At 37.9% G+C, this 26,160-nt stretch overlaps 4 protein-coding genes across 6 annotated transcripts in view; 3 read left to right on the forward strand and 1 right to left on the reverse strand.

Annotated features, from left to right (window-relative positions):
* The window catches only part of LOC113650946 (kinectin-like), a 683,852-nt gene extending 667,113 nt beyond the window's left edge, over positions 1-16,739 (forward strand). The window contains exons 17-23 of one of the 3 annotated variants that reach the window (XM_047809350.1): positions 1,041-1,042; positions 9,541-9,577; positions 10,151-10,173; positions 11,281-11,341; positions 11,786-13,471; positions 13,730-13,798; positions 14,311-16,739. In XM_047809350.1, coding sequence (XP_047665306.1) covers positions 1,041-1,042; positions 9,541-9,577; positions 10,151-10,173; positions 11,281-11,341; positions 11,786-13,471; positions 13,730-13,798; positions 14,311-15,572 — 3,140 coding nt within the window. In that variant the 3' untranslated portion in view covers positions 15,573-16,739. Of the gene's footprint in view, positions 1-1,040; positions 1,043-9,540; positions 9,578-10,150; positions 10,174-11,280; positions 11,342-11,785; positions 13,472-13,729; positions 13,802-14,310 lie in introns of all 3 variants that reach the window. The other 2 variants (XM_047809349.1, XM_047809351.1) reach the window with 2 other exon arrangements.
* LOC113636638 (WD repeat-containing protein 87-like) overlaps positions 1-26,160 on the reverse strand; it is an 873,260-nt gene that overhangs the window by 821,113 nt on the left and 25,987 nt on the right. The gene's annotated exons all lie outside the window — the stretch shown is intronic.
* On the forward strand, positions 19,984-22,097 carry LOC113653786 (GTPase IMAP family member 7-like). Its single transcript, XM_047809658.1, has 2 exons — positions 19,984-20,041; positions 21,379-22,097. The coding sequence occupies exons 1-2, from the start codon at positions 19,984-19,986 to the stop codon at positions 22,095-22,097; spliced, it is 777 nt and encodes a 258-aa protein (XP_047665614.1).
* Positions 22,701-26,070, forward strand: LOC125140309 (paraneoplastic antigen Ma1 homolog). Its single transcript, XM_047809426.1, has one exon. It carries the CDS (start codon positions 24,661-24,663, stop codon positions 26,068-26,070), a length of 1,410 nt encoding a protein of 469 aa, XP_047665382.1. The 5' UTR covers positions 22,701-24,660.

Genomic DNA, 26,160 nt, shown 5'->3' on the forward strand with positions numbered 1-26,160 from the left:
TGGGTAGTGCTGGGGTCATTGTAAATAAATAGTTTAATTTAGGGAGTATAGTCATTTTAATTACTGATATTAAATGGTGAAGGTCATCATTTATTGTTTTAAGTAATGGAGTAAAATTGAGTCCAAACAGCTCTGACAGCCTGGGGGAAACATTAATGCCCAAGTATGTGATATAGTTAGTGCACAAAGGAATAGGTGATGTCTGGGATGTCACATCCAAACTGTTAGAATGTAATGAAAGTATGGCTGATTTACTCCAGTTGATGGAGTATTCAGAGATATTTGAGAATGAATCAATGAGTTTAATCGCTTCTTGTAATGATGATGAGGGGTCTTGTAAATATAGTAATATATCATCAGTGTAAAGACTAATTTTGTGGTGCATGTTTAGTGTTTGAATTCCTTTAATGTAGCTGTTTTGACAGATAGCTGCTGCTAATGGTTCAATGAAAATGGTAAATAATGAAGGGGAGAGTGGGCAAATGAAATGAACAATCCTACAGGAACAGCTGTACTTTATTTGGTGTCCATCGGTCACTTTAATTGACAGCAGGTATCTTGTAGTGAGTATTTAACAAGAGTTTGAACGTGATTGGTCGATTCTGAACACTGCCACAATAGCAATTAGAAAAGGGTGTACAAACTTATACAACAGGGTTAATGTACATTTTTATTAAAGAGAGAAAAACAGAAGGAGATCACGCATCTTCTCTAATCTACTGCGACATGTCACATGCTGTCGTAACCAGTATATAGACGAGGCAGCAGTAAAGAACATCATTCTGTTATCTGTTCAGGTTTTACATTGATAAATGTCTGTGTTTATAATTAAAGGAAGTGAGAATCTGATATTCTGTATATTCCTTTATCTACTACAATAGCACAGAGATATATTACAAAATATTTCACTATATATGTAAAATACACAGGGGGAAATGTACAAATACTGACATACTGTATATTGGTAAAGACATGCAGAGATCAGAAAATAGGATTTTCCAATAAATCACAAGATATTTCTCTTCCTTAAGGGGAACTAGCGGTATATTAGCACAATGCTACATGATACAGATTTACTGTGTGTGATGACTGATTGTTGTCTAGTTTTCCTCTTTTTTATTAAGACACACATCAGCTGTGTTTTAACCAGAGTAACAGTTACTTTCCACATTTTCACATGGAACAATTCACATTTGTAATCATGCATAAAATCTTCACACTGTTTTATTTACTTTCACAGACTTCACTGATTCGTGAGTATAAACCCCTTTCCTGTGCTAGTGATGTCTTGATGCTGCATGAATAATATATTTATTGTTCAGATGAAATAGATTAGACTGTGCTGTGTGTTCAGAGTGCAATAGCACACAGATATCTGAGCATCATGAGCATAGTGTAGTGAACACAACAGACTGTGATCTCTAACAGAACATTCATCATGCTGGTGTCTAGTTTGTCATTTAGTGTTGTACAGACACAGAAATCTGACCTACACACTGATACTGAGAGAGAAAAAGCTGAACGTATAGCAGTGAGAAGCAAAGTAACACACAAAGCTAGGTAATATTGGGCTGCTAGTTTGTTCTGTAGACTGTGTGCTGTGTTTGAATGAGCGCAGTCTGAATGATCAGAGTTACACTGCGACATCGGTGATCAGACTGCTGCAGAATCAGACAGAGTCACAGTGTGAGCTAACCGGATAACGCTAGGGAAAAGACTAGCTCTTGTTGAAAGTGAGAGGTTTTGCTCTTTTACCTTGTGCTCAGAAACTGTGACAGTCACAATGATGAGTAAAGAAACTCTGATATTTTCCACACAATGAATAAACACCATGTATAACGATTAAACATAAACCTCAGTGAAAGTCTGTAGAGATCTGAGACACAGAACAAAAATCCACCAGCATGACCTCAGTGTCTTTATCCAATAGACAGATAAACACACAGATAAAGTTCAAGAGCAAAGGAGCAGATTCCAGTTTGTTAAAAAGTAGATGATGGACAGATGAGACAAAGACTAAGCTGTAGCAGAGTGATGAAAAGAGGAAAGTGTGAAGTGAAAAGAAAACTGAAAAGAAAAGTAGCACTTCCGTGAAACATGGAGACATGGACATTTATGGAAGACAGTAGAACTTGTCTTTATTTTTCCCTGATACAGATAGAAATGGGGTTAAAATATGGTGATGTTCAGCATTTTCACTTCATATGGAGTGTTTTATTCAGCAGCTGATCACAGATCTGTGTTACTGCACTGAGTAAAAACACCTCATGAAGTCTTTCATTATTTAATATAAACTATTTATAATGATTCACTATCTGTTGTTATATTTTATTAAAATAGTTAAAATTGTAGCTGAACATCTTTGAAAGCACAGAGTGAAGATTGTTTATCAGCTGTTCTGACTGTAAATCATAAGTTTTTCTCATTGTATTTTATCTAACATTACATTTCTCTCTGTTGTTTTACATGATACTTCTCACAGACTTGGTAAGTAAATAACTCGACTTCACACTAATAGTAAAAGCTGATATTTTATAAACTTATCACATATATTACATTTTAATCCAGGAATCAAATAGAAACATAAACATTTGTAATAGATATAAAAAATCTACACACTTCTGTTGAAATGGCAGGTTTTTGTTGTGTAATAAATGAAAACAATAAAAATCATATCAGAAATCTTTCCACTTTTATAGTGAAATTGCAACTTATGTATTAAAGTTATTTTAGGTAAAAAAAAAAAAAACTACAATAACTCGGTTGTATAAGTTCACACCCCCTAAATTTATACTTATTTGAAGCACCTTTAGATTTTATCACATCATTCAATCTTTTTTAAGAGTTATAACAAGAGAGTTGTTATCAGTTTAACTCATCGTGACTCAGCAATATTTTGCCTTTCTTCCTTGTAAAAGCATTCTGACTCTGTCATATTGTCTGGGCATCTCCTGTGTACAGACCTCTTCAGGTCAAACCACAGATTTTTGATTGGATTTGGATCTGGACTCTGGCGGCCATTCCTAAACCTTGAGCTTGTTTTAGTGAAGTCATTCGTTTGTTGATTTGTGTTTGTGCTTCGGGTCGTTGTCCTGCTGAAAGGTGAAATTCCTCTTCATCTTAGGTGTTTTAGCAGAAGCCCTAAAGGTTTTGCACCAAAACTGACTGGTATTTGGAGCTATTCATTATTACCTCCAGTCTGATTAAAGCCCCAGTCCCAGCTGAAGAAAAGCTGCCCCAAAGAATGATGCTGCCACCTCCATGTTTCACTGTGGGGATGGAGATCTTCTGTTGATGTAGTTTCTTTGTGCCAAACATATCTTTTGTTATTATGGCCAAAAGTTTCAATTTCAGTTTTATCAGACCATAAACTATTATTCCACATAGTTTTGGGAGATTGGATATATTTTGTTGATAACTTTATCCAGGCTTGGATGTTTTTTTTTTGCCTAAAACAGACTTCCATCTTGTCACTCTAACCTGAAGTTCAGACATATGAAGAATCTTATATTGGGCTTGTTGACAGCCTCCTGACCAGTTTTCTGATGGGCTTCTGAATTATATTAGAGGGTTTAGAGGGTGTTGATTTTCGTCTTTCCAGTGTTCCATGGTATATTCTATGTCTGGAAATTTGTTTGTAACCCTCTCCTAATTGATATTTCTCAACAATGAGATCCTGTACCTGCTTTGTCAGCTCTTTGCAGCCCCATGGCTTTTCCAGTTACTAAAATGAACAATCCTTTTTTTTTTTGATGAACAAATTTTTTTTTTTCATTTTTTTTATTAGATGCAAAAATACAAATACAAAGACCAACAAAACAAAACGTGTGTGTGTGTGTGTGTGTATATATACATACATATATATACACACGTACATAAATCAAAGAGGAAAATTTATTAATAATTATAATTATAATAACAATAATAACAATGAAGACAGTAACAGTATCACACAAGACAAAATGTTCATGTAAAATTGGGTAGCAATAATAATACTAATACTACTACTACTACTTATAATAATAATAATATTGAAAAATCCAATTAATAAGAAATAGTAATAATAGTATTAGCAGTAGTAGTAATGATAAATATATTTACAAATATACTCATTTCATCCAGAATGAAGGGGAGGTTAAAGGATCAGAAAGAGGACCAATAGAACTAGTAGTAGTTATAGCAATAATAATGCTTCTACAGCCATTAATAGTAATGATAATAGTAGTACTTATAATAGCAATAATAATAATAATAATAATAATAACGGTAATATTGATACAACTATTAATGATAAGGTATAATAAAGCTGCCGCTGATAACCCTCATGGCCATGGCATAGCATAGACCAACGCCGGCGTCATATTACAACGGGCTATCAAGGTGAAGTGGTGTGGGATCCATGGTCCCAAAATCCATACCCATCCCCAGCTGTCCCGCACATGCCATGCTTAACCTGTCTGTGTGTGTGTATACGTTTTTTTTTGTTTTTTTTTTGTGGAATAAATATGGCTGCTTTCATTGTTATACTCATGACATATCCTCATCTAGTTTGTCAACTAGTGTATAATGCATTACAAAAGCATGGCGTGTAGCATGGAACCAGCCCAGTGCAAAGCCCAGGCCACCACACCCGCGCCACACTTACCCTATGTATGTGCACACGACACACTTACCCTATGTATGTGCACACGACACACTTACCCTATGTATTTATTTATTTATTTAAAAAAATATATTATTATGCTCCAAATGAATGTGTGTGCACCTCATCTAATATGTGATGCATTAAAACAGCGGGACAAGTGCTGGGCCAGCCGGGGACAAGAAATATCAGACAGAAGTACAAGCTGGAGGGTGAAAGTCCAATGCCCCCGGCCCCACATCACACCCACCCACGACTAATCAAAACTGCACATGGCAGGGACTAGTATGCCACAGCCAACCAGGGTCCAGAAGCAGCGAAAAAGGGAAAGAGAGAGAGAGAGAGAGAGAGAGAGAGAGAGAGAGAGAGAGAGAGAGAGAGTTTTAAATATAATAAGTATTTAATTTATATTTATTAGTCTGTGTTGCTGCCTCTTCCCGACCCTCCCTCCTCCCAATCATGTGTGATTATTGATGTGATTATTGATGGTGTATCATTGAGGATGGCTTCAGACAAAGAAGGTCAGTGGATTCATGACTGTTTGAAGTTAAAGAGAGATAACCAAGACGGGTGTAATTCTGATGTATTATTTTGAGTGGAGGTAGACAAGTTTTCCATGGAGATGTACTCTATTAGTAAATTTTTCCAAGTTGTAATGTGTATGGCGTTCCTCGATTTCCAGTTCATGAGGATAGTTTTCTTGGCGATAGTTAGAGCCACTAGGAGTAATTGACTGTTTGTACTGTTTAAATTGATTATGGATATGTCACCTAATATACAGAGGGAGGGAGACAGCGGGATGTGACAACCCATAAGGTTGGATAGTGAGTCGATAACGTTTTCCCAGAATGTTTTAACCGCAGTGCATTGCCAAATAGCGTGTAAATATGTATCTGGGGTGTTTTGTGTGCAATGTGAGCATGTTTCTGAAGTAAAACCCATTTTAAATAATTTCTGTCCAGTTAGGTGGAGTAATCTTAATCTATGGAGTACTTTATACTGTATAAGTTGTAAGTTGGTGTTTTTTTGTCATGAAGTAGATATTTTTGCAGATTTGTGTCCAGAAAGCGGCATTGGGAGCAATAGATAAGTCTGATTCCCATTTAGCATTGGGTAGGCTTAATGTGTTGTCTGATTTGGATATTATTTTATATATTTAGGAGAGTAATTTTTTTTTGGGGGGGAGGTTATATTAATTAGTTCTGAAATTGGAGGTGAAAGGTCTAGATTAATTCTCTGAGTGTCAATTTTTGATTGAATGGATGATTTGATTTGTAAATATTCCAAAAAACAATTACTCCCAATGCCGTATTTCTGGACCAAGTGGGAAAATGGTGCCAAGTTATTATTAAGAAGGATGTGTTGAAGTTGTGTGATGCCCTTATCTACCCATGTGCGTAAGTTCAGTGGCTTCTTATTTACTATAAAATCTGGGTTATTCCAGATCGGGGTGTATTTAGATGATGCAAGAGGGGTGTTTGTGATTTGATGAAATTTCCACCAGGCTGTCAGAGCTGTGGCTATTGTTGGTGATTTAAAACAGTGGTGCTTTTTGATTGCCTGACTATAGAAAGGTAATTCTGAAATGTTAATCTCTTTACAAATTGACTGTTCAACATCTAGCCATGTGCTTTCTGATGGGTTAAGATGAATCCATTTGTATATGTTTTAGAGCTGATTGGCCAAAAAGTAGTGGTAGAAATGTGGTGCTTCCAGTCCTTGTGTTTTTGGTTTCTGTAGTGTAGTCAATTTAATTCTTGGAGTCTTATTTTTCCAGTAGAATTTAGTGACGATTGAATCTAGTGATTTAAACCAGGTGAGGGTGGGTAGTGCTGGAGTCATTGTAAATAAATAGTTTAATTTAGGGAGTATAGTCATTTTAATTACAGATATTCTGCCCATAATGGATAGTGGTAAATTCCTCCTGCGGTGAAGGTCATCATTTATTGTTTTAAGTAATGGAGTAAAATTGAGTCCGAACAGCTCTGACAGCCTGGGGGAAACATTAATGCCCAAGTATGTGATATAGTTAGTGCACAAAGGAATAGGTGATGTCTGGGATGTCACATCCAAACTGTTAGAATGTAATGAAAGTATGGCTGATTTACTCCAGTTGATGGAGTATTCAGAGATATTTGAGAATGAATCAATGAGTTTAATCGCTTCTTGTAATGATGATGAGGGGTCTTGTAAATATAGTAATATATCATCAGCGTAAAGACTAATTTTGTGGTGCATGTTTAGTGTTTGAATTCCTTTAATGTAGCTGTTTTGACGGATAGCTGCTGCTAATGGTTCAATGAAAATGGTACATAATGAAGGGGAGAGTGGGCAAATGAAATGAACAATCCTACAGGAACAGCTGTACTTTATTTGGTGTCCATCGGTCACTTTAATTGACAGCAGGTATCTTCTAGTGAGTATTTAACAAGAGTTTTAACGTGATTGGTCGATTCTGAACACTGTAGTAATTAGACAAGGGTGTGCAATCTTATGCAACGGGTTAATGTACATTTTTATTAAAGAGAGAAAAACAGAAGGAGATCACGCATCTTCTCTAATCTACTGCGACATGTCACATGCTGTCGTAACCAGTATATAGACGAGGCAGCAGTAAAGAACATCATTCTGTTATCTGTTCAGGTTTTACATTGATAAATGTCTGTGTTTATAATTAAAGGAAGTGAGAATCTGATATTCTGTATATTCCTTTATCTACTACAATAGCACAGAGATATATTACAAAATATTTCACTATATATGTAAAATACACAGGGGGAAATGTACAAATACTGACATACTGTATATTGGTAAAGACATGCAGAGATCAGAAAATAGGATTTTCCAATAAATCACAAGATATTTCTCTTCCTTAAGGGGAACTAGCGGTATATTAGCACAATGCTACATGATACAGATTTACTGTGTGTGATGACTGATTGTTGTCTAGTTTTCCTCTTTTTTATTAAGACACACATCAGCTGTGTTTTAACCAGAGTAACAGTTACTTTCCACATTTTCACATGGAACAATTCACATTTGTAATCATGCATAAAATCTTCACACTGTTTTATTTACTTTCACAGGGTTTGAGGAGTCGTGAGTATAAACCCCTTTTCTGTGCTAGTGATGTCTTGATGCTGCATGAATAATATATTTATTGTTCAGATGAAATAGATTAGACTGTGCTGTGTGTTCAGAGTGCAATAGCACATAGATATCTGAGCATCATGAGCATAGTGTAGTGAACACAACAGACTGTGATCTCTAACAGAACATTCATCATGCTGGTGTCTAGTTTGTCATTTAGTGTTGTACAGACACACAAATCTGACCTACACACTGATACTGAGAGAGAAAAAGCTGAACGTATAGCAGTGAGAAGCAAAGTAACACACAAAGCTAGGTAATATTGGGCTGCTAGTTTGTTCTGTAGATTGATGAGCAAACAAAGTCCAATATTTTCTACACAATGAATAAACACCATGTATAACGATTAAACATAAACCTCAGTGAAAGTCTGTAGAGATCTGAGACACAGAACAAAAATCCACCAGCATGACCTCAGAGTCTTTATCCAATAGACAGATAAACACACAGATAAAGTTCAAGAGCAAAGGAGCAGATTCCAGTTTGTTAAAAAGTAGATGATGGACAGATGAGACAAAGACTAAGCTGTAGCAGAGTGATGAAAAGAGGAAAGTGTGAAGTGAAAAGAAAACTGTTCATGATCCAAATCAAAGCAGCACTTCTGTGAAACATGGAGACATGGACATTTATGGAAGACAGTAGAACTTGTCTTTATTTTTCCCTGATACAGATAGAAATGGGGTTAAAATATGGTGATGTTCAGCATTTTCACTTCATATGGAGTGTTTTATTCAGCAGCTGATCACAGATCTGTGTTACTGCACTGAGTAAAAACACCTCATGAAGTCTTTCATTATTTAATATGAACTATTTATAATGATTCACTATCTGTTGTTATATTTTATTAAAATAGTTAAAATTGTAGCTGAACATCTTTGAAAGCACAGAGTGAAGATTGTTTATCAGCTGTTCTGACTGTAAATCATAAGTTTTTCTCATTGTATTTTATCTAACATTACATTTCTCTCTGTTGTTTTACATGATACTTCTCACAGACGTAAGTAAATAACTCGACTTCACACTAATAGTAAAAGCTGATATTTTATAAACTTATCACATATATTACATTTTAATCCAGGAATCAAATAGAAACATAAAGATGATTTTCAGATCATGTTTATGTGAAGGAGTCTGATCAGTAAGTGAGATTCCACTTCCATCAGTCAGCTTCTTTCCCACAATGCACCTGTGTGTAACTGCAGTGTAATAATGTACAGAGACGTTTACCGTGTCGAGTAAAAGACACAATAAACACACAGCATATAACACACACCACTGACAGACTCCATCAGAATGTCTCTCCTACACTTTATTTTCTCCTGCACTAATAAGGAGCTACACCTCAGTATGAAAAGATCTAAATGTACTGATGATCATTAATGTTCTCCATATACAATGTTCTATAGTTACATGTGCTGATATCAGAACAATTTTATATTTGTCCTGAAACAGTTGTATAAATACACATACATTAATAATTTGTTTCCGGCTGCATGATTTTTCCCTCCACAGTTATGTTTCTGTACCTGATGAATCTGTCCAATGTGAGCAGATGATGATGATCACAGTGTAACAGAATGTTATGTAGATTTACTGACTGATGGCTAAATGTTAAACCTTTATGATCTTAGATTTGTTTAGGAAGATAATGAAACTGTTTTATGACCAAAGTAACAGTTTTCTTTATTTTATAATTTATCTTTAAACTCATTCACAAGACATTTACACTTTATTATTCACAGATACAGGAGCAATCTGGAGCTCCACAGAGGACAGAAGAGAGAGGTGAGAGTGAATTTAATAATAATTTAATTTTGTAGTTACTTGTTAATGTACCACTGAGCATCATGAGCATAGTGTAGTGAACACAACAGACTGTGATCTCTAACAGAACATTCATCATGCTGGTGTCTAGTTTGTCATTTAGTGTTGTACAGACACACAAATCTGACCTACACACTGATACTGAGAGAGAAAAAGCTGAAGGTTTTTGTTTGAATGTGATTTGATAACAATAACTCTGTATTAAAGTTACTGATCCTGGCTAACATTACTGTAGTGAACAGAACTACAGAGAGATGTGAGTTAGAGAGTCACACTTGATAATGCTGCATGAAAGAGATTCGAACAGAATGGAAGTAAGTCATCTGGGGAATTTGTTTCTTACTGCATTAATACTGAAAGATCCTGAAGAGCAGAAAGAGAAGAGAAACAATACAGTACAGGATCAAAACAGACTTTTTAGGAATGTTTACAGCTAATATTACAGGATAAAATACAGAAATACTGAAAATTACAATGCATTTTTAATAATCTCAACAAACTTATTGTGCTTTTTTTCCCCACATCCTCCTGTAGATAAAGACTTCTGGGTTTATCAGGTGAGTAAACTGTTATAAAATATTACATTCATTAATGTCTTACTGATGATAGCAGCATAAAAAATCATAAATTATGTTATAATTAGACCAGAGGGGTAAATGAGTTACCATGGCAACCGGCTCCCAGTGATGGTTTATTGTGGATAAAAAATCACATTGGATTGTTCTAGAAACACAGTTGTTGAACTGTTTGCTAGCAATCTGCTGTTATTACTGGTGTTGTTATGATGTAATTATTATTTCTAGGAGTGTAAACACTTTGTGGAAACGTAAACAAAATAAATGTAAGAAAAATGATGACCTTCATTCCTTTGATGTTTATCTGAAAACTTTGTGTTTAATTCCATTTAAAGTGACATATAAAAGGTTTAACACGTGTTCAGTTTAACTTGAGGATCGATGCAGACGACCTACAACACTAACAAAATGAAGTTACACTAAAACTTTTTTCTTAAAATCTTTGTGCTCAAATTAATGGCACCCGAAAATTATTGGAGGTGATCAGTATGGTGGTCTTTTGGGATAAAAACATAAAATTCTCTCAGTTTCTGTGTTTCTTGTGTTATTTGATCATCACTGACTGACGATTGTGAACAAATAAAAGTCAGCTAATGAACATAAAATAACATTAAACACAATCAGTGTCGTTAAAAATAGATGTAAATGTCTGGAACAGTGGATTATGATGCATAAGAACATGACTTCATTGTGATATTGTGTGACGTCACCACAGCAGAAATGAGACCAAACATCTTGATTCTCATGGAGATGATTTTTTTTCTCTCTCCTGTAAGGTTCAGTTTAGTGTTTAATGATTGTGTTCTTCAGCTGGCTGCATTCAAACTCAGTGTGTTACTGAATACAATATCAGTTTAAATCAACCTCAATCAGCTCAGTGTGTACTGTTAGTAATATTACACACACGCACACACACACACACACACACACACACACACACACACACACACGCACACACACACACACACACACACACACACACACACAGTGAACTGAACAGAGAAACACTTCATGTTTATTTAACACATTATTTACATACAGTATGGAGTCATGTATAAAACCTTCACACTGTTTTATTCACTTCCTCAGAGAGACAGAAAATGGACAGAAGATGAGAGAAAGAAAATGGAGGAATCTGTTCTACTGACTGGTGAGTATGGAAGGAGGTACAAAAGTAAACACACCTGTTCATCTTTACAGCCTGAAGTGTTTAATTATGAGATCTCCAGTAAGTCTGTAGTCTGAAATTCACAGCTTCTCACATTCTCTATTCAAGATATTATTTACATTATGTTCATTTTTATTATTATTATAGAGAAAGTTTATTTTATGGACCGGTAAAATCTCAGAGTATAAAATACAGTTAGTTGTTTATAATGTTATAATGAGTAACAGTATAAAATACATCATTAATAACTAAAATACAATAGTAAATGTTTCTCCTTATTAAACTCATTACTCACGTCAGTTTACACGTTATATAATTATAAATAGTCATTTTGGCTTTAGTCATAATAAACACTGTTTCTGTAGCTGATCTCTGGTTCTGACCACAATAATCATTCAGCTCACTTTCCTGCCCAATTTATTAAAGAACTGGACGGAGCTTCACAATCACTGAGAAAGAAAGACAAGGAAATATCAGAACTGAAGAATCAACAGGAATCTGAGTTAGCAGAAAAAAACAAACAGCTTGAAGAGAAAGACAGACTTCTAACTGAGAGAGAGACACAGCTAATTGAGAGAGAGACACAGCTAATGGGAAGAGACAAAGAGCTCCAGGAGAAAGTTAGACTTCTGACAGAAAATACACAAACACTTCAGAAGAAGGACAAGTCACTAGAAGAGAAGGAGAAACAGCTCAGTGAAGTACGAGAAGAAGTGAGAAAATCAAATATGACGTTAGAAAAGATTCAGACACAATTGAAGGACAAAGAGAGACAACTGGAGAGTGTGGTGAAAGAACTGGAAACCAGTACAAATAAACTGGACACACTGGGACAGGAGCTGCAGAAGAAGGACAAGACACTAGAAGAGAATGAGACACTGCACAAACAGACAAGAGCTGAACTGGACAAAACAATTAAGGCGTTAGAAGACAGTCAGCGACATGTGGAGGAGAAAAACACACAAGTAGAGAATCTGAACAAACTGCTGAAGGAGAAAGAAACACAGCTGAAGAACACAGATAAAGAGCTGGAAACCAGTACAAATAAACTGGACACACTGGGACAGGAGCTGCAGGACAAGCAGAGACAACTACAGGACACAATGATTGTAGTGGAGCAACAGAAATCTGAGTTAGCAGAAAAAAACAAACAGCTTGAAGAGAAAGAGAGACTTCTAACTGAGAGAGAGACACAGATGATGGGACGAGACAAACAACTTCAGGAGAAAGACAAGCTTCTGACAGAAAATACACAAACACTTCAGAAGAAGGACAACAAACTTGAAGAGAAGGAGAAACAGCTCAGTGAAGTACGAGAAGAATTGAGAAAATCAAATATGACGTTAGAAAAGAATCAGACACAATTGAAGGACAAAGAGAGACGACTGGAGAGTGTGGTGAAAGAACTGGAAACCAGTACAAATAAACTGGACACACTGGGACAGGAGCTGCAGGACAAAGAGAGACAACTGGTGAGTGTGGAGGAAGAACTGGACACCAGTAAAAATAAACTCACAGAAAGAGACAAACAACTTCAGGAGAAAGACAAACTTCTGACAGAAAATACACAAACACTTCTGAAGAAGGACAAGACACTGGAAGAGAATGAGACACTGCACAAACAGACAAGAGCTGAACTGGACAAAACAATTAAGGAGTTAGAAGACAGTCAGAGACACGTGGAGGAGAAAAACACACTTCTAGAGAATCTGAACAAACTGCTGAAGGAGAAAGAAACACAGCTGAAGAACACAGATAAAGAGCTGGAAACCAGTACAAATAAACTGGACACACTGGGACAGGAGCTGCAGGACAAGCAGAGACAACTACAGGACATGATGATTGTAGTGGAGCAACAGAAATCTGAGTTAGCAGAAAATAACCAACAGCTTGAAGAGAAAGAGAGACTTCTAACTGAGAGAGAGACACAGCTAACTGAGAGAGAGACACAGCTAACTGAGAGAGAGACACAGCTAATGGGAACAAACAAAGAGCTTCAGGAGAAAGTCAGACTTCTAGAGGAGAAAACAAAGCAGCTGCAGGAACAGACAGATCCAGAATCATCAGCTTCCATCAGGAGAAGAAACAGCAAGGAACTTTTACCTCCAGGAAGTAAGTAATATGTCAAATTTAGCAATTATAGAAGTTTCTCAGAATGTCATTGTTTCTAAATATTCAATGAATAAATTAATACATAAATATACTGTAATGATCCTTAATAGTGCAACTGTTCAGATATTATAAGGAAATGTCATTTAAACAGTGACAGGGGTTAGTTATAGTGTATAAGACATAACTTTATTATATCATCTGTCTAACTCTACCTTCTGAAGAATGTCTCTCATTCTGACTGGTTCTGATGTTTCCTAGTGAGTGAAGAGACTCAGGACTCAGCAGCACCAATCAGGAGAAGGAACAGTATTGAGGGAGGACGTCCAAACTGTGAGTGATTAATGATTGTTGTGTTTAATGTGAAACTCAACAGTAGTTTGAGGTAAAAGAAATGTTAAATATCTCTGGATTCATTTGATATGGACGACATCAATCTTTCCTCCATCAATCACAGTGGCACTAACATGATGAGGAATTTGAATATAGAATGGGGGGGGGGCATAGAGGCCTTTATTATCACCACATATACATTACAGCACAGTGGAATTCTTTTCTTCACATACCCCAACTGAGGAGGTTGGGGTCAGAGTGCAGGGGCAGCTATGATACAGCGCCCCTGGAGCAGGGTGGGTTAAGGGCCTTGCTCAAGGGTCCAACAGTGGCAGCTTGGCTGTACCTGGGCCTTCAACCCTGATCCTTTGATCAACAACCCAGAGCCTTAACCAGTTGCGCCACCACTGAGTTATATAAAGGCAGTCGGCCTCCATACTCCATAGAACAGCGTCATCACCACAATGCAGTAAGTGATTCTGTATTAAATGATTCATTCTTGTTCATTTCAGTGGGTGGAGAATCGTCTAGTCCACATCCTCCAGCGTCGGTTCCTGTAGCAGAACTGAGGCTGGTGCTGCTGGGGAGGACGGGGTCTGGGAAGAGTGTAACAGGAAACACCATCCTGGGCAGAGAGGAGAGGAACCAGGTTGCTACGTCTACAGCTACATCTACAGCCACCCAGCAGAGTGAGAGCACACAGGGGGAGGTGGCTGGGAGGAAGGTGACTGTGGTGGACACGCCTGACTGGTTCTCTCCTGAACTGTCTCTGGAGAAGCTGAGACAGGACGTGGGACTCTGTGTCCGTCTGTCTGCTCCAGGACCCCACGCCTTCCTCCTGGTCATACCTCTAAAGCAGCCTACAGGAGAGGAGAGAGGGATGCTGGAAAAAATGGAGGAGATCTTTGGAGAGACATGCTGGAGAAACACAATGATCATATTCAGTGTTACTGATGAATGTGAGAAGAAGAACATTGAGGACTTTATCCAATCAGGAGACCAGGAGGTCCAGAGACTTGTAGAGAAATGTGGGAACAGGTTTCACTGTCTCAACATTAATGAGAGTGGAGATGGTTCTCAGGTCTCAGAGCTGTTGGAGAAGATAGAGAAGATGGTGGAAGGAAGCAGAGAGAAATTCTACAGCAGTGACATCTACCTGGAGATAGAATCTCTGATTAGAGCAATGGAAGCAACGATTCGAAAGAAAAAGGAAGAGAAAAGAGAGAGAGAGGAGAAGGACATGAAAGAAAAAATAGAGAAGGAGGTGCAGGATTCTCTGAGAAAGATAGAGGGAGTGATCGAGGACCATGAAAGAGACATCAGACAACTTAATGTTCGAACAACTGAACTGGAGAGAAAGATGAAAGAAGAGAGGGATGAAGAGGAAAAGAAAGAACTGGAACTGGAACTGCAACGAGAGGTACAGCGAAGGACAGAAATCGGAGAAGAGTTGATGAAACTAAAAGAAAAGAGAGAGATGGAGAGGAGAGAGATGGAGGAGAGGCACAGACAAGAGATGGAGGAGATCAGGGACGTGTATGAAGGAGAGGTCATGACAGAGGCGGAGAGAAAGCTCATGAAGATCATCCTGCCTGAGTTTTTAGTCTCAAAAACAAAGATGCAGGAAGATTTCAGCAGACGGATGGAGGAGAAGTACAGAGAGATGGAGAATCTTCAACAGAAACTTTTTGAGGTCACAGAAAATTTCAGTATGCTGAAAGAAGCATACATTACAACTGTGCTGGAGATAACAAACCCAGAACAGGAATAAACACTTTACTTGAAACTGAAGGTACATTTTAAGGGTTTGATGATACACTGGTTTGACACCTTCAGGACAAAACCTGTGGAAAATATATTTCAGTGTTTTTGTACATTGTTTTATTCACCTTTAAACAACACTATTAACCATTTTATACCACACTGCTGTTCAACGAGGTTCATATTTCTGAGTGAAGAAGTCTACAGGACAACAGAGAAGTGTAACATCAGATCCAGCAGCAGGTTTAAGATAAGTTTACGCTGCATCTATGACTTTGAGCTCGATTTTGCTGCTACAGTAAAAAAATCACACATCGTGACAGAATACTTTTATTGTGACTTGAGATCAGCGGTCTTATATTTTATAATGTGACAATCAACCAGAGGACGATTTTGTGCAATTGTGAACAAAGACAGTCTTAATAAAGGTCTGTCATTGTGAGACATGTTCTGCTGACATGTCAGTGTGTGTGTGCTGCTATGATGCTCATTTAAAACTCCACTACAGGAGGAGGGTTTCAGATTATACCACATGTGACATGGTACTGAAATAGCAGAACTCCAGTTCAGACGCTTTCTCAGTGATGTGACTGCTTTATTTTCCATTTATCAGCATCAAGACAGAGAAAAGAGAGAGACTGATGAAGGAATCACATATCTATAGCTGTTATTATTCCTGTTATAACTGATAACTCAGACATTCCACAGTATTTACATGTTAAACTAAATGGGAAAAGTAACGTCTCATTATTTATTTAATAAACACTAAGAATGTTTGTAGTAAGTAAATAATCTATTTCCAGGTGGGAACAGTAACCTAATCATTAATCATCTTCCTCTAACTGAACACCTCCAAGTGTTTTATTCTGTAATGGTGTTAGTTAGGGGAGTCTATAATGATAGAAACACAGGAACTGAAACCATGTAGTGACACTTTTCCTGTGTTTAATAATGTTTTAGTGTCACTGTTACTTCACTAAGCTCTTTTCTCCTGGTGTCTGGTTCTGCTTCTTAATTCATGCCTCATTTCTGTAACACAAACACAAACAGCTGAATGAGTGACACATTTCTACATAATCTGGGTGTGTAATAAAATTGAATGTGTATTTACTGAAAGGTTTATGGAATGTTTTGCATGTAGAAATGTACAATAACTATAATAAAGAGGTCAACAACAGAATCTTGTATTTTTATTTATTTTTTTAACTTTTTTTTTATCTTTCCAGTTTTATGTGTCTAATTAATTCAGGTATAATCAGATAAATACTGTAACTTAAAGAGCAAGAATATTCTTAACAGGAACCTACAATCTACTAGGATTAAATCCTGACAGAGTGACTGAGGAAAGATGTGAGTGTAAAATGTTAGTGTGGGTCTTAATGTGTTAAAATGTTCACTTTGGAAATGTGAGTCTGTTGAATCCACTTCAACTCAGAGACACAGCAGCTCTGACTCTGCTGATTCCAGCTGAACATTTCTACTGGAATCCCAAACAGACCTGCAGCAGTGATGTACAGGGGATCTGGACTAACTGCACTAACACACAGTAACACTGCACTAACACACACCAACACATTAACACTGCACAAACCCACAACAACACACATTAACACTGCACAAACACACACCAACACACAGTAACACTGCACAAACACACACCAACACACAGTAACACTGCACAAACACACAACAACACACAGTAACACTGCACAAACACACAACAACACATTAACACTGCACAAACACACAACAACACATTAACACTGTACTAACACACAACACCACATTAACACTGCACTAACACACACCAACACACAGTAACACTGCACAAACACACAACAACACATTAACACTGCACTAACACACAACAACACACAGTAACACTGCATAAACACAAAACAACACATTAACACTGCACTAACACACACCAACACACAGTAACACTGCACAAACACACAACAACACATTAACACTGCACAAACACACAACAACACATTAACACTGTACTAACACACAGCAACACATTAACACTGCACAAACACACAACAACACATTAACACTGTACTAACACACAACACCACATTAACACTGCACTAACACACACCAACACACAGTAACACTGCACAAACACACACCAACACACAGTAACACTGCACTAACACACAACACCACATTAACACTGTACTAACACACACCAACACACAGTAACACTGCACAAACACACACTAACACACATTAACACTGCACTAACACTCACCGACATACTAACACTGCACAAACACACACCAACACACAGTAACACTGCACAAACACACAACAACACACAGTAACACTGCACAAACACACAACAACACATTAACACTGCACTAACACACACCAACACACAGTAACACTGCACAAACACACAACAACACACAGTAACACTGCACAAACACACAACACACATTAACACTGCACAAACACACAACACACATTGACACTGCACAAACACACAACAACACACAGTAACACTGCACAAACACACAACACACATTAACACTGCACAAACACACACCAACACACAGTAACACTGCACAAACACACACCAACACACAGTAACACTGCACTAACACACAACACCACATTAACACTGTACTAACACACAACAACACACAGTAACACTGCACTAACACACACCAACACACATTAACACTGCACAAACCCACAACAACACATTAACACTGTACCAACACACACCAACACACAGTAACACTGCACAAACTCACACCAACACACATTAACACTGTACCAACACACATTAACACTGCACTAACACACACCAACACACAGTAACACTGCACTAACACACAACACCACATTAACACTGTACCAACACACACCAACACACAGTAACACTGCACAAACTCACACCAACACACATTAACACTGTACCAACACACACCAACACACAGTAACACTGCACTAACACACAACAACACACAGTAACACACATACAGTATAGAAAGTAGTAATCAGGGAAGAATCAATATTACACAAACACACTCACTATTATTATGAACAGATTAAAATCTCTAACATAAGTGTTTTCTGTACAACATTTTATTACATTCTAAGAAAGGATGCGTTAAAACAGACACAAACCATGTTAAATTCTGACACATCCATGGCTGAGTTCCAGGACTAAGCGTGTTGTGTTATTTTTGACACATTTACAGTGTTAATGAGTTTAACACAGTAAATGTGTCTGGAAGGTTAACACAAAGATGTGTAAACATGTGTAATATTAACACATTATTATATGCTGTCTTTGTCTGCACACATTATGTTAAGAACACACCAAAATTCTATAACAAAAAAAAGTACTTTTGGACACATTTATTAACATCAATCCTTAAAAATACATTTTTCAAATTCAAAATATAACAAGTCAATGTAATGACACAATATAAATATAACAAGACAATTCAAAGCAGTATAAAATATGTACAGTTTCACTAGGCAACATAACCCACAACTCCATCCTATACTTACTAAAAACTTATTTTAATTATTAAAACACTTCGTATCTTGTAATGATGTAGATATGACCATCCAAAAAACTTGTCTGAATATCAAGTGGTCTGGAATCTGACAGACCAGAAAGATTTTTGACAATTCTGTACTCTTCCATCTTTTCCACAGCATATGAGTAAAAGTGATCATCAAAATAAATAACATTAACAATTCACATGTGACCAGTTAAATATCTTTTTATTTATTTAGGTTTATTTGTTTTTATTTTAATGAGCACACCTGTGCCACGCAATTATTGTGGCGTGTTAGTGGCTTTATAAAAAGCACATTTGAGTGGCGCTTTGATTTCTCTCCTGTGTGCTTGCTGTGTGGGTAGAAAAGGTCTTTCGGCTTATATTTTCCTGTTCCTTTCCCCTGGGATGTGCACGTGAACGCAGGTACAGTAGCATAGTGACAATAGTTTAAATCAAGATTAAAAACACATCAGTTTAACTCTGCATTTACTGAATGAGCGCTGTGCTGCTTCACACTGACTGTGCTGCTTCACACTGACTGTGCTGCTTCACACTGACTGTGCTGCTTCACACTGACTGTGCTGCTTCACACTGACTGTGCTGCTTCACACTGACTGCACTTTTTATCCAAATCACTTTTACTCCTGTTTTATTCTTTTTAACATATTTTAAACTGTTTTTATTAAAATCACATTTATTTTCTTTAATTGTTCTTTTGTTTTTGTTACGATTTTATCGTGTGTTTCTTATTTTTACACATATATTTTTTTCTCTCTTATAAATTGTTTTCTAATTTCTATGTAAAGCACTTTGAATGACCTCTGTGTATGAAATGTGCTATACAAATAAACTCGCCTTGCACAATAAAAAGACACAAATAAAAACTTTGATATGATGAAACCGGGCAAAGAGCCGCATGCTGCTCAGGAGCTGCGGGTTGGCCGCCCCTGTCGTAGACGACCACCCCGACGATAGTGGTGAACAGGGTGAAGTAGATAACGTTATACACCCGTGGCCGTATTTGCAAGAAATGTTTCTGTACATTGGAATGAAAGATTCTTCTTACCGGATGCAGGGCTGTCGAGTGTCACGCATTGAGAGTGACAGTCACGCATTTTGGTCTTTTGTCACCCTCTCCCACCACACATCATATTTCTCACGCAGAAAAACTTGCTATTTATCATATATTTAATAAGCCACAGTGCCCAAAACAAACAAACAAAAAAAACATATTCATTAGAGAGGATATTTTCGATGGTTGGATTGAACAAAAACTCAACACAAAACAGTTTGTCTCTGGACGGGACATTGTCCTCAATCATGGCACTAAAAATGTCTGGGCTTGTGCCGAACTGTTTTATATGGGAGCAACATTACAAAATGTTAAAGGAGTCCAAAAAGGCAACAAACACTTACAATAAACTCCACCAGTCATAATCTCTCTCTCTCTCTCTCTCTCTCTCTCTCTCTCTCTCTCTCTCTCTCTCTCTCTCTCTCTCACACACACACACACACTCACACACTCACACTCACACTCACTCACACACAAATTAATAAATGGAAATTAAACAAATATTTTTGTATTTGGATCAAATGTGGTCAAACTTTTTTACATTTATTTAATTTATTTATTTATTTATTTTTGGAGCAGGCTTGAAGATGTCACTCTTGCCTGTCAACCCTGCGGATGAGGTGCCTGAAATTTTACTTTTTACTTTTACTTCAAATACTTAAGTACATTAAATATCAGATACTTTAAGACTTTTACTTGAGTAATATTCTGAAAGGTAACTTTCACTTCTACCAAAGTCTTTTCTAGAAGGATACTTGTACTTTTACTCAAGTATTGCTTTCTAGTACTTTATACATCACTGAACAAGTGATTAATGATTGTTGTATGTTTAATGTGAAACTCAACAGTAGTTTGAGGTAAAAGAGATGAATATAAAGAGAGGCAGCAGACAGATTTAAATGTATAATTTCTTTACAGTCAAAACATCAACATTGTAAAGCTGATATAAAACATGGACATAAAAATTTCTGAAAAAATATCTAATAGTTAAAAATGAAAAATGTTAAATATCTCTGGATTCTGAGCAGCGTGACAGAAAATCATTTGATATGGACGACATCAATCTTTCCTCCGTCAATCACAGTGACACTGACATGATGAGGAATTTGAATACGAGTTATATGAAGGCAGTCGGCCTCCATACTCCATAGAACAGCGTCATCACCACAATGCAGTAAGTGATTCTGTATTAAATGATTCATTCTTGTTCATTTCAGTGGGTGGAGAATCGTCTAGTCCACATCCTCTAGCGTCGGTTCCTGTAGCAGAACTGAGGCTGGTGCTGCTGGGGAGGACGGGGTCTGGGAAGAGTGTAACAGGAAACACCATCCTGGGCAGAGAGGAGAGGAACCAGGCTGCTACGTCTACAGCTACATCTACAGCCACCCAGCAGAGTGAGAGCACACAGGGGGAGGTGGCTGGGAGGAAGGTGACTGTGGTGGACACGCCTGACTGGTTCTCTCCTGAACTGTCTCTGGAGAAGCTGAGACAGGACGTGGGACTCTGTGTCCGTCTGTCTGCTCCAGGACCCCACGCCTTCCTCCTGGTCATACCTCTAAAGCAGCCTACAGGAGAGGAAAGAGGGATGCTGGAGAAAATGGAGGAGATCTTTGGAGAGAGATGTTGGAGAAACACAATGATCTTATTCAGTGTTACTGATGAACATCAGAAGAAGAACATTGAGGACTTTATCCAATCAGGAGACCAGGAGGTCCAGAGACTTGTAGAGAAATGTGGGAACAGGTTTCACTGTCTCAACATTAATGAGAGTGGAGACGGTTCTCAGGTCTCAGAGCTGTTGGAGAAGGTAGAGAAGATGGTGGAAGGAAGCAGAGAGAATTTCTACAGCAGTGACATCTACCTGGAGAGAGTATCTCTGATTAGAGCCATAGAGGCAACGTTTCGAAAGACAAAAGAAGAGAAAAGAAAGAGATAGGAGATGGACATGAAAGAAAAAGAGAAGGAGGTGCAGGATTCTCTGAGAAAGATAGAGGGAGTGATCGAGGAGCATGCAGGTGACATTAGACAACTTAATGATCGAACAACTGAACTGGAGAGAAAGATTAAAGAAGAGAGGGATGAAGAGAAAAAGAAAGAACTTGAGAGGGAGCTGAAACGAGAGGTAGACAAAAGAACAGAAATGGAAGAAAAGTTGAAGAAACTTAAAGAAACGGGAGAGAGGGAGAGAAAAGAGATGGAGGAAAGGCACAAGCAGGAATTGGAGATCAGGGAGGTGTATGAAGGAGAGATCAGAATGGAGGCAGAGAGAAAGCTCATGAAGATCATCCTGCCTGAACTCCAGAGAAACATGTTGTCCTCAAAAACAAAGATGCAGGAAGATTTCAGCAGACAGATGGAGGAGAAGAACAGAGAGATGGAGAATCTTCAACAGAAACTTTCACAGCTCACAGATACTCACAGTCTGCTTGAAGAGGTTTATGAGAAAACTGTCAGAGAAAGTTCAGAGAGAGCTTCTCTAAAAGGAGAGGCATCAAAGGGAATGTCTCAGAAATTTAAAGGCTTATTTAAATGAGTAACAGAGTTTATAAAGCTGCAGAGACTCAAATGGTCTGAAGGCGTATCGGCCAGTGATGGTAGACGTCACAGAGCTAGAGACAGAAGCCTAAGGATAAAGAAAGAAGCTAATAAACAGTTAGTTTTTTCCTAAGGCCTAATAGCCAAACAATTCTTAAGACAACAGGATGTTTAAAAATGAAGATGGATTGTCCAACTGACTACAAGTGTGCAGCACATTCACAAATAAGTTGCAGGGCTTAATAATTATTCTTACAATATGCTAAGCTAATTACTGCTACTTACTTGTCATGCAGTACAACCTAACAAATATAATGTGGAGCTGGTTTGGGAACTTTTACACACTGAAGAAATCACATCATGACACAGTGTTTTATTCTTCTTATACAACAACAATTTGCTCATAATTACATTTGAATTAACAAAAGAAGAACACTTTAAACTCTTTATCCCTTTACAGCTGCATCTAATGTGGAGATACATCCTCAAACTAGCTAGTTATTGTTACCACATTATAACAGCTTGAATGTCTTGTAAGGAATCGAAAGTGAAAAAATGTTAATGATTATTTTTAATAAATTTTTAAAATAGTTATTTTATAATATACTTGGGAAATGTGTGTAGAGCCCTGCTAAAATAAGGGCCTAATAATTATTTAGTTTGTGTTTTATTTTGCAGTAAATCGTTAATTATTACTTTCAAACAGAAAAGAAATAAGTAAGGGAAATACTGTTATAAAAAAAAAAGGGTTTTGTATTGACCAATGAGGTGGGTTTCTCGCTGACCTCTGGAGGTCAGGGGGAGGAGCGGGAAAGGAAAAAAAAAAGGAGGAAGTGAGTGAGTTGGTCGGAGGACACGAGGTGGCCGACAAACGTGTGCACATCGGCGGTTCGGGAAAAAAATACTGTGGCATTTGACAAAAACCTAACAACTGAGTTTGCAGACGACATAAAAGGACATCTAGCAGATAATAGACTGCTGAACAAAAATAAACCGGAAATGAACTCTGTGAGGAGCGCATGGTGAGAGTGGCTCCGCGTGCGTGCGTGTGTTCCCGCGACAGACAAAAAGGATATCAAGTGCTTTTCATCTGACTGCTTAACGGTTTGCAACGCGAATGGTCGTGTACAGTGTTTGAGCACCGGAGAAACTAAGGATACGAAATTCGACAGGAGATACCACAGGCCACGTGGAGACTTCTACTGCATCTTGGCTTCGTTTTCATCGTTGGATGGTGGGCGCTTCTCTTTTGAGCTTCCATGTTCCATTGGATTACGTGAGTACTACAGTATAAAGTGTTCACCTGAGCTCCAACTAAGTGCACCAACGAGACATTTAAATCCCAGCTGGGTAACATTACATTTGTGGGGTTTTGGGTTGTTTTATTTACACTTGTTTCAGAGAATAAATGTTTGTTTATTGTTTCTACGTTACAATCCCCTGTGATTTGCTTCTTTAAGCAAAGAGGTTGGTGAAAGGCCTGTTATGTAACTTTTTTGAGAGTGATGCTATTGTAATTTACTATTAAGTGATTTATTATTATTATTTACTGTTACTATTTACTATTAGGTGGTTAATATTTTCTGAGTGATAGAGGAGAAATAAAAAAATTAAAGAAACACTGAAGTCTGAAGCCCGATGTTAAACACAGCAGTTTGAGTTACTTTGGTAGTACACATCACACCTTCGGTAAATTTAGATGTGCCTCTCACGTATAAAATCATTTCCCTAGACAGATCAGAGCCAGTTAATCGGTGAGAGGGCTACATTCGTGGGGGCTCGTCCGGGATCCAGATCACTGTTTTTTTATTTATTTCTCTTCTATCTTGGTATATTATTTTGATGGCAAATCCTGAAAAGTCACGGGTTGTTTGATGCATGGAATCTTCTTTTGTTGATTTAAGTGGTTAAGACATTTAAGGCTGAGCAGTTATTATTCATCTAAATATTATCTCACGGCACAGATGAGCAACATGGAGGTAAATAAGGTCATTGCATGGTGTAGAGAAACAGATGTTCAGCTTGAGAACGCACTTATTTTGAGCAACGTACCTTCGGATTGTGAAGATATGATGGTGTACAATGTGCTTGATAAAGTTCAAGGTATGGGTAGATGCAAAGTGCGTGGTCGTCATCCTGATCCGGGTGAGCAGCAACATTTTGTTTTAATTGAAACTGCTAGGAAAGTTTCTGAGATACCTATTCCTGCTGAAATTGGAGGATCTGATGTAGGTACCTGGTATACCCAGATCGTTAATGTCACAAATCAAACACCTGAACAAAATAGGGGGGATGAGTTTCATTCTAAACTGTTCTCATTCCTAGAGAAAGAGGGTAAATCTTTAGCTGATGTTCAGACTATGGTTTCTCCTTCACTTAGCCTGAGCACTGAGCTTGTTGGTGCCATTAACTCCTTGGTTCAGAAGTGTAATGTGGCTACACCTGCTGAGGGTCCAAGCTATAGGAAACTGCGTACGTTCTCTGGGGTGACACCTACACCCAGTGGTGAGGATGAGTATGAAGCATGGGCTGAACAGACCACTCACATTCTTGAAGAGTGGCAGTGTTCTGACAACCTTAAGAAACAAAGACTTGTTGAGTGTCTTAGGGGTCCTGCAGCCGATATAGTGAGGTTTGAAAAGGTTGCAAATCCAACAGCTTCCTCTGGCGATTATCTCAGTGCATTAGAGACAGTATTTGGTACCACAGAAAGTGCTGCAGATCTGATGGTGAGGTTTAGGAGTACTTTTCAGAACGAGGGCGAAAAACTCTCAGCATACATATTGAGGTTGGATAAATTGCTGCACAGTGTGTTACGCAAAAGAGGCATTGATCTCTCTGAAATGAATCAGCTTCGTATGCAGCAGATAATCAGAGGAGCACTTCCAACTGACATGGTAGCTTTACGGTTCAGGATGACACACAAGCTATGTGACCCACTTTCTTTCACTGATCTTTTGAAAGAGGTCAGAGAGGAAGAGAATATGATGCACAGCAGCACCTCAGTTCAGGCCAATGTTGCTTTGTCTGCCGCGTCCTCTGTCAAGAGTGAGACCTCTGTTAAAACCAATTATACTGAGTCTGAGGTTGAGAGACTAAAGAAGGAAGTTAGGGGGTTGAAGAGTGAGATGTCTCGTCTATTGACTGCAGCAACTGAAACTGTAACTCATGGGTCTTCTGAAAGTCATAGCTTAGCAACTGGTGAGAGACGATCAACAAACAGAGCCAGGGGTAGCATAAGCTATTTCTGCTATAGGTGTGGTGAAGACGGGCACCTAAAGCGGGATTGTGTGAATGAGGAAAATTTAAGAAAAGTGAATGAACGCCTCATAAAACTCAAACGGCAGTCGGGAAACTTCCCCGGGGCTCGGTAGAGGAACGGGCTGATGCTCCGGGTAAGACACGTTCCAACAAGTGCAAACAAGTAAAAATAGGAAAGGCTGTTCTCCCAGCAGGGCTAGTCG

This window comes from Tachysurus fulvidraco, chromosome 26 (assembly GCF_022655615.1).
Source record: "Tachysurus fulvidraco isolate hzauxx_2018 chromosome 26, HZAU_PFXX_2.0, whole genome shotgun sequence".
Taxonomy (NCBI): domain Eukaryota; kingdom Metazoa; phylum Chordata; class Actinopteri; order Siluriformes; family Bagridae; genus Tachysurus; species Tachysurus fulvidraco.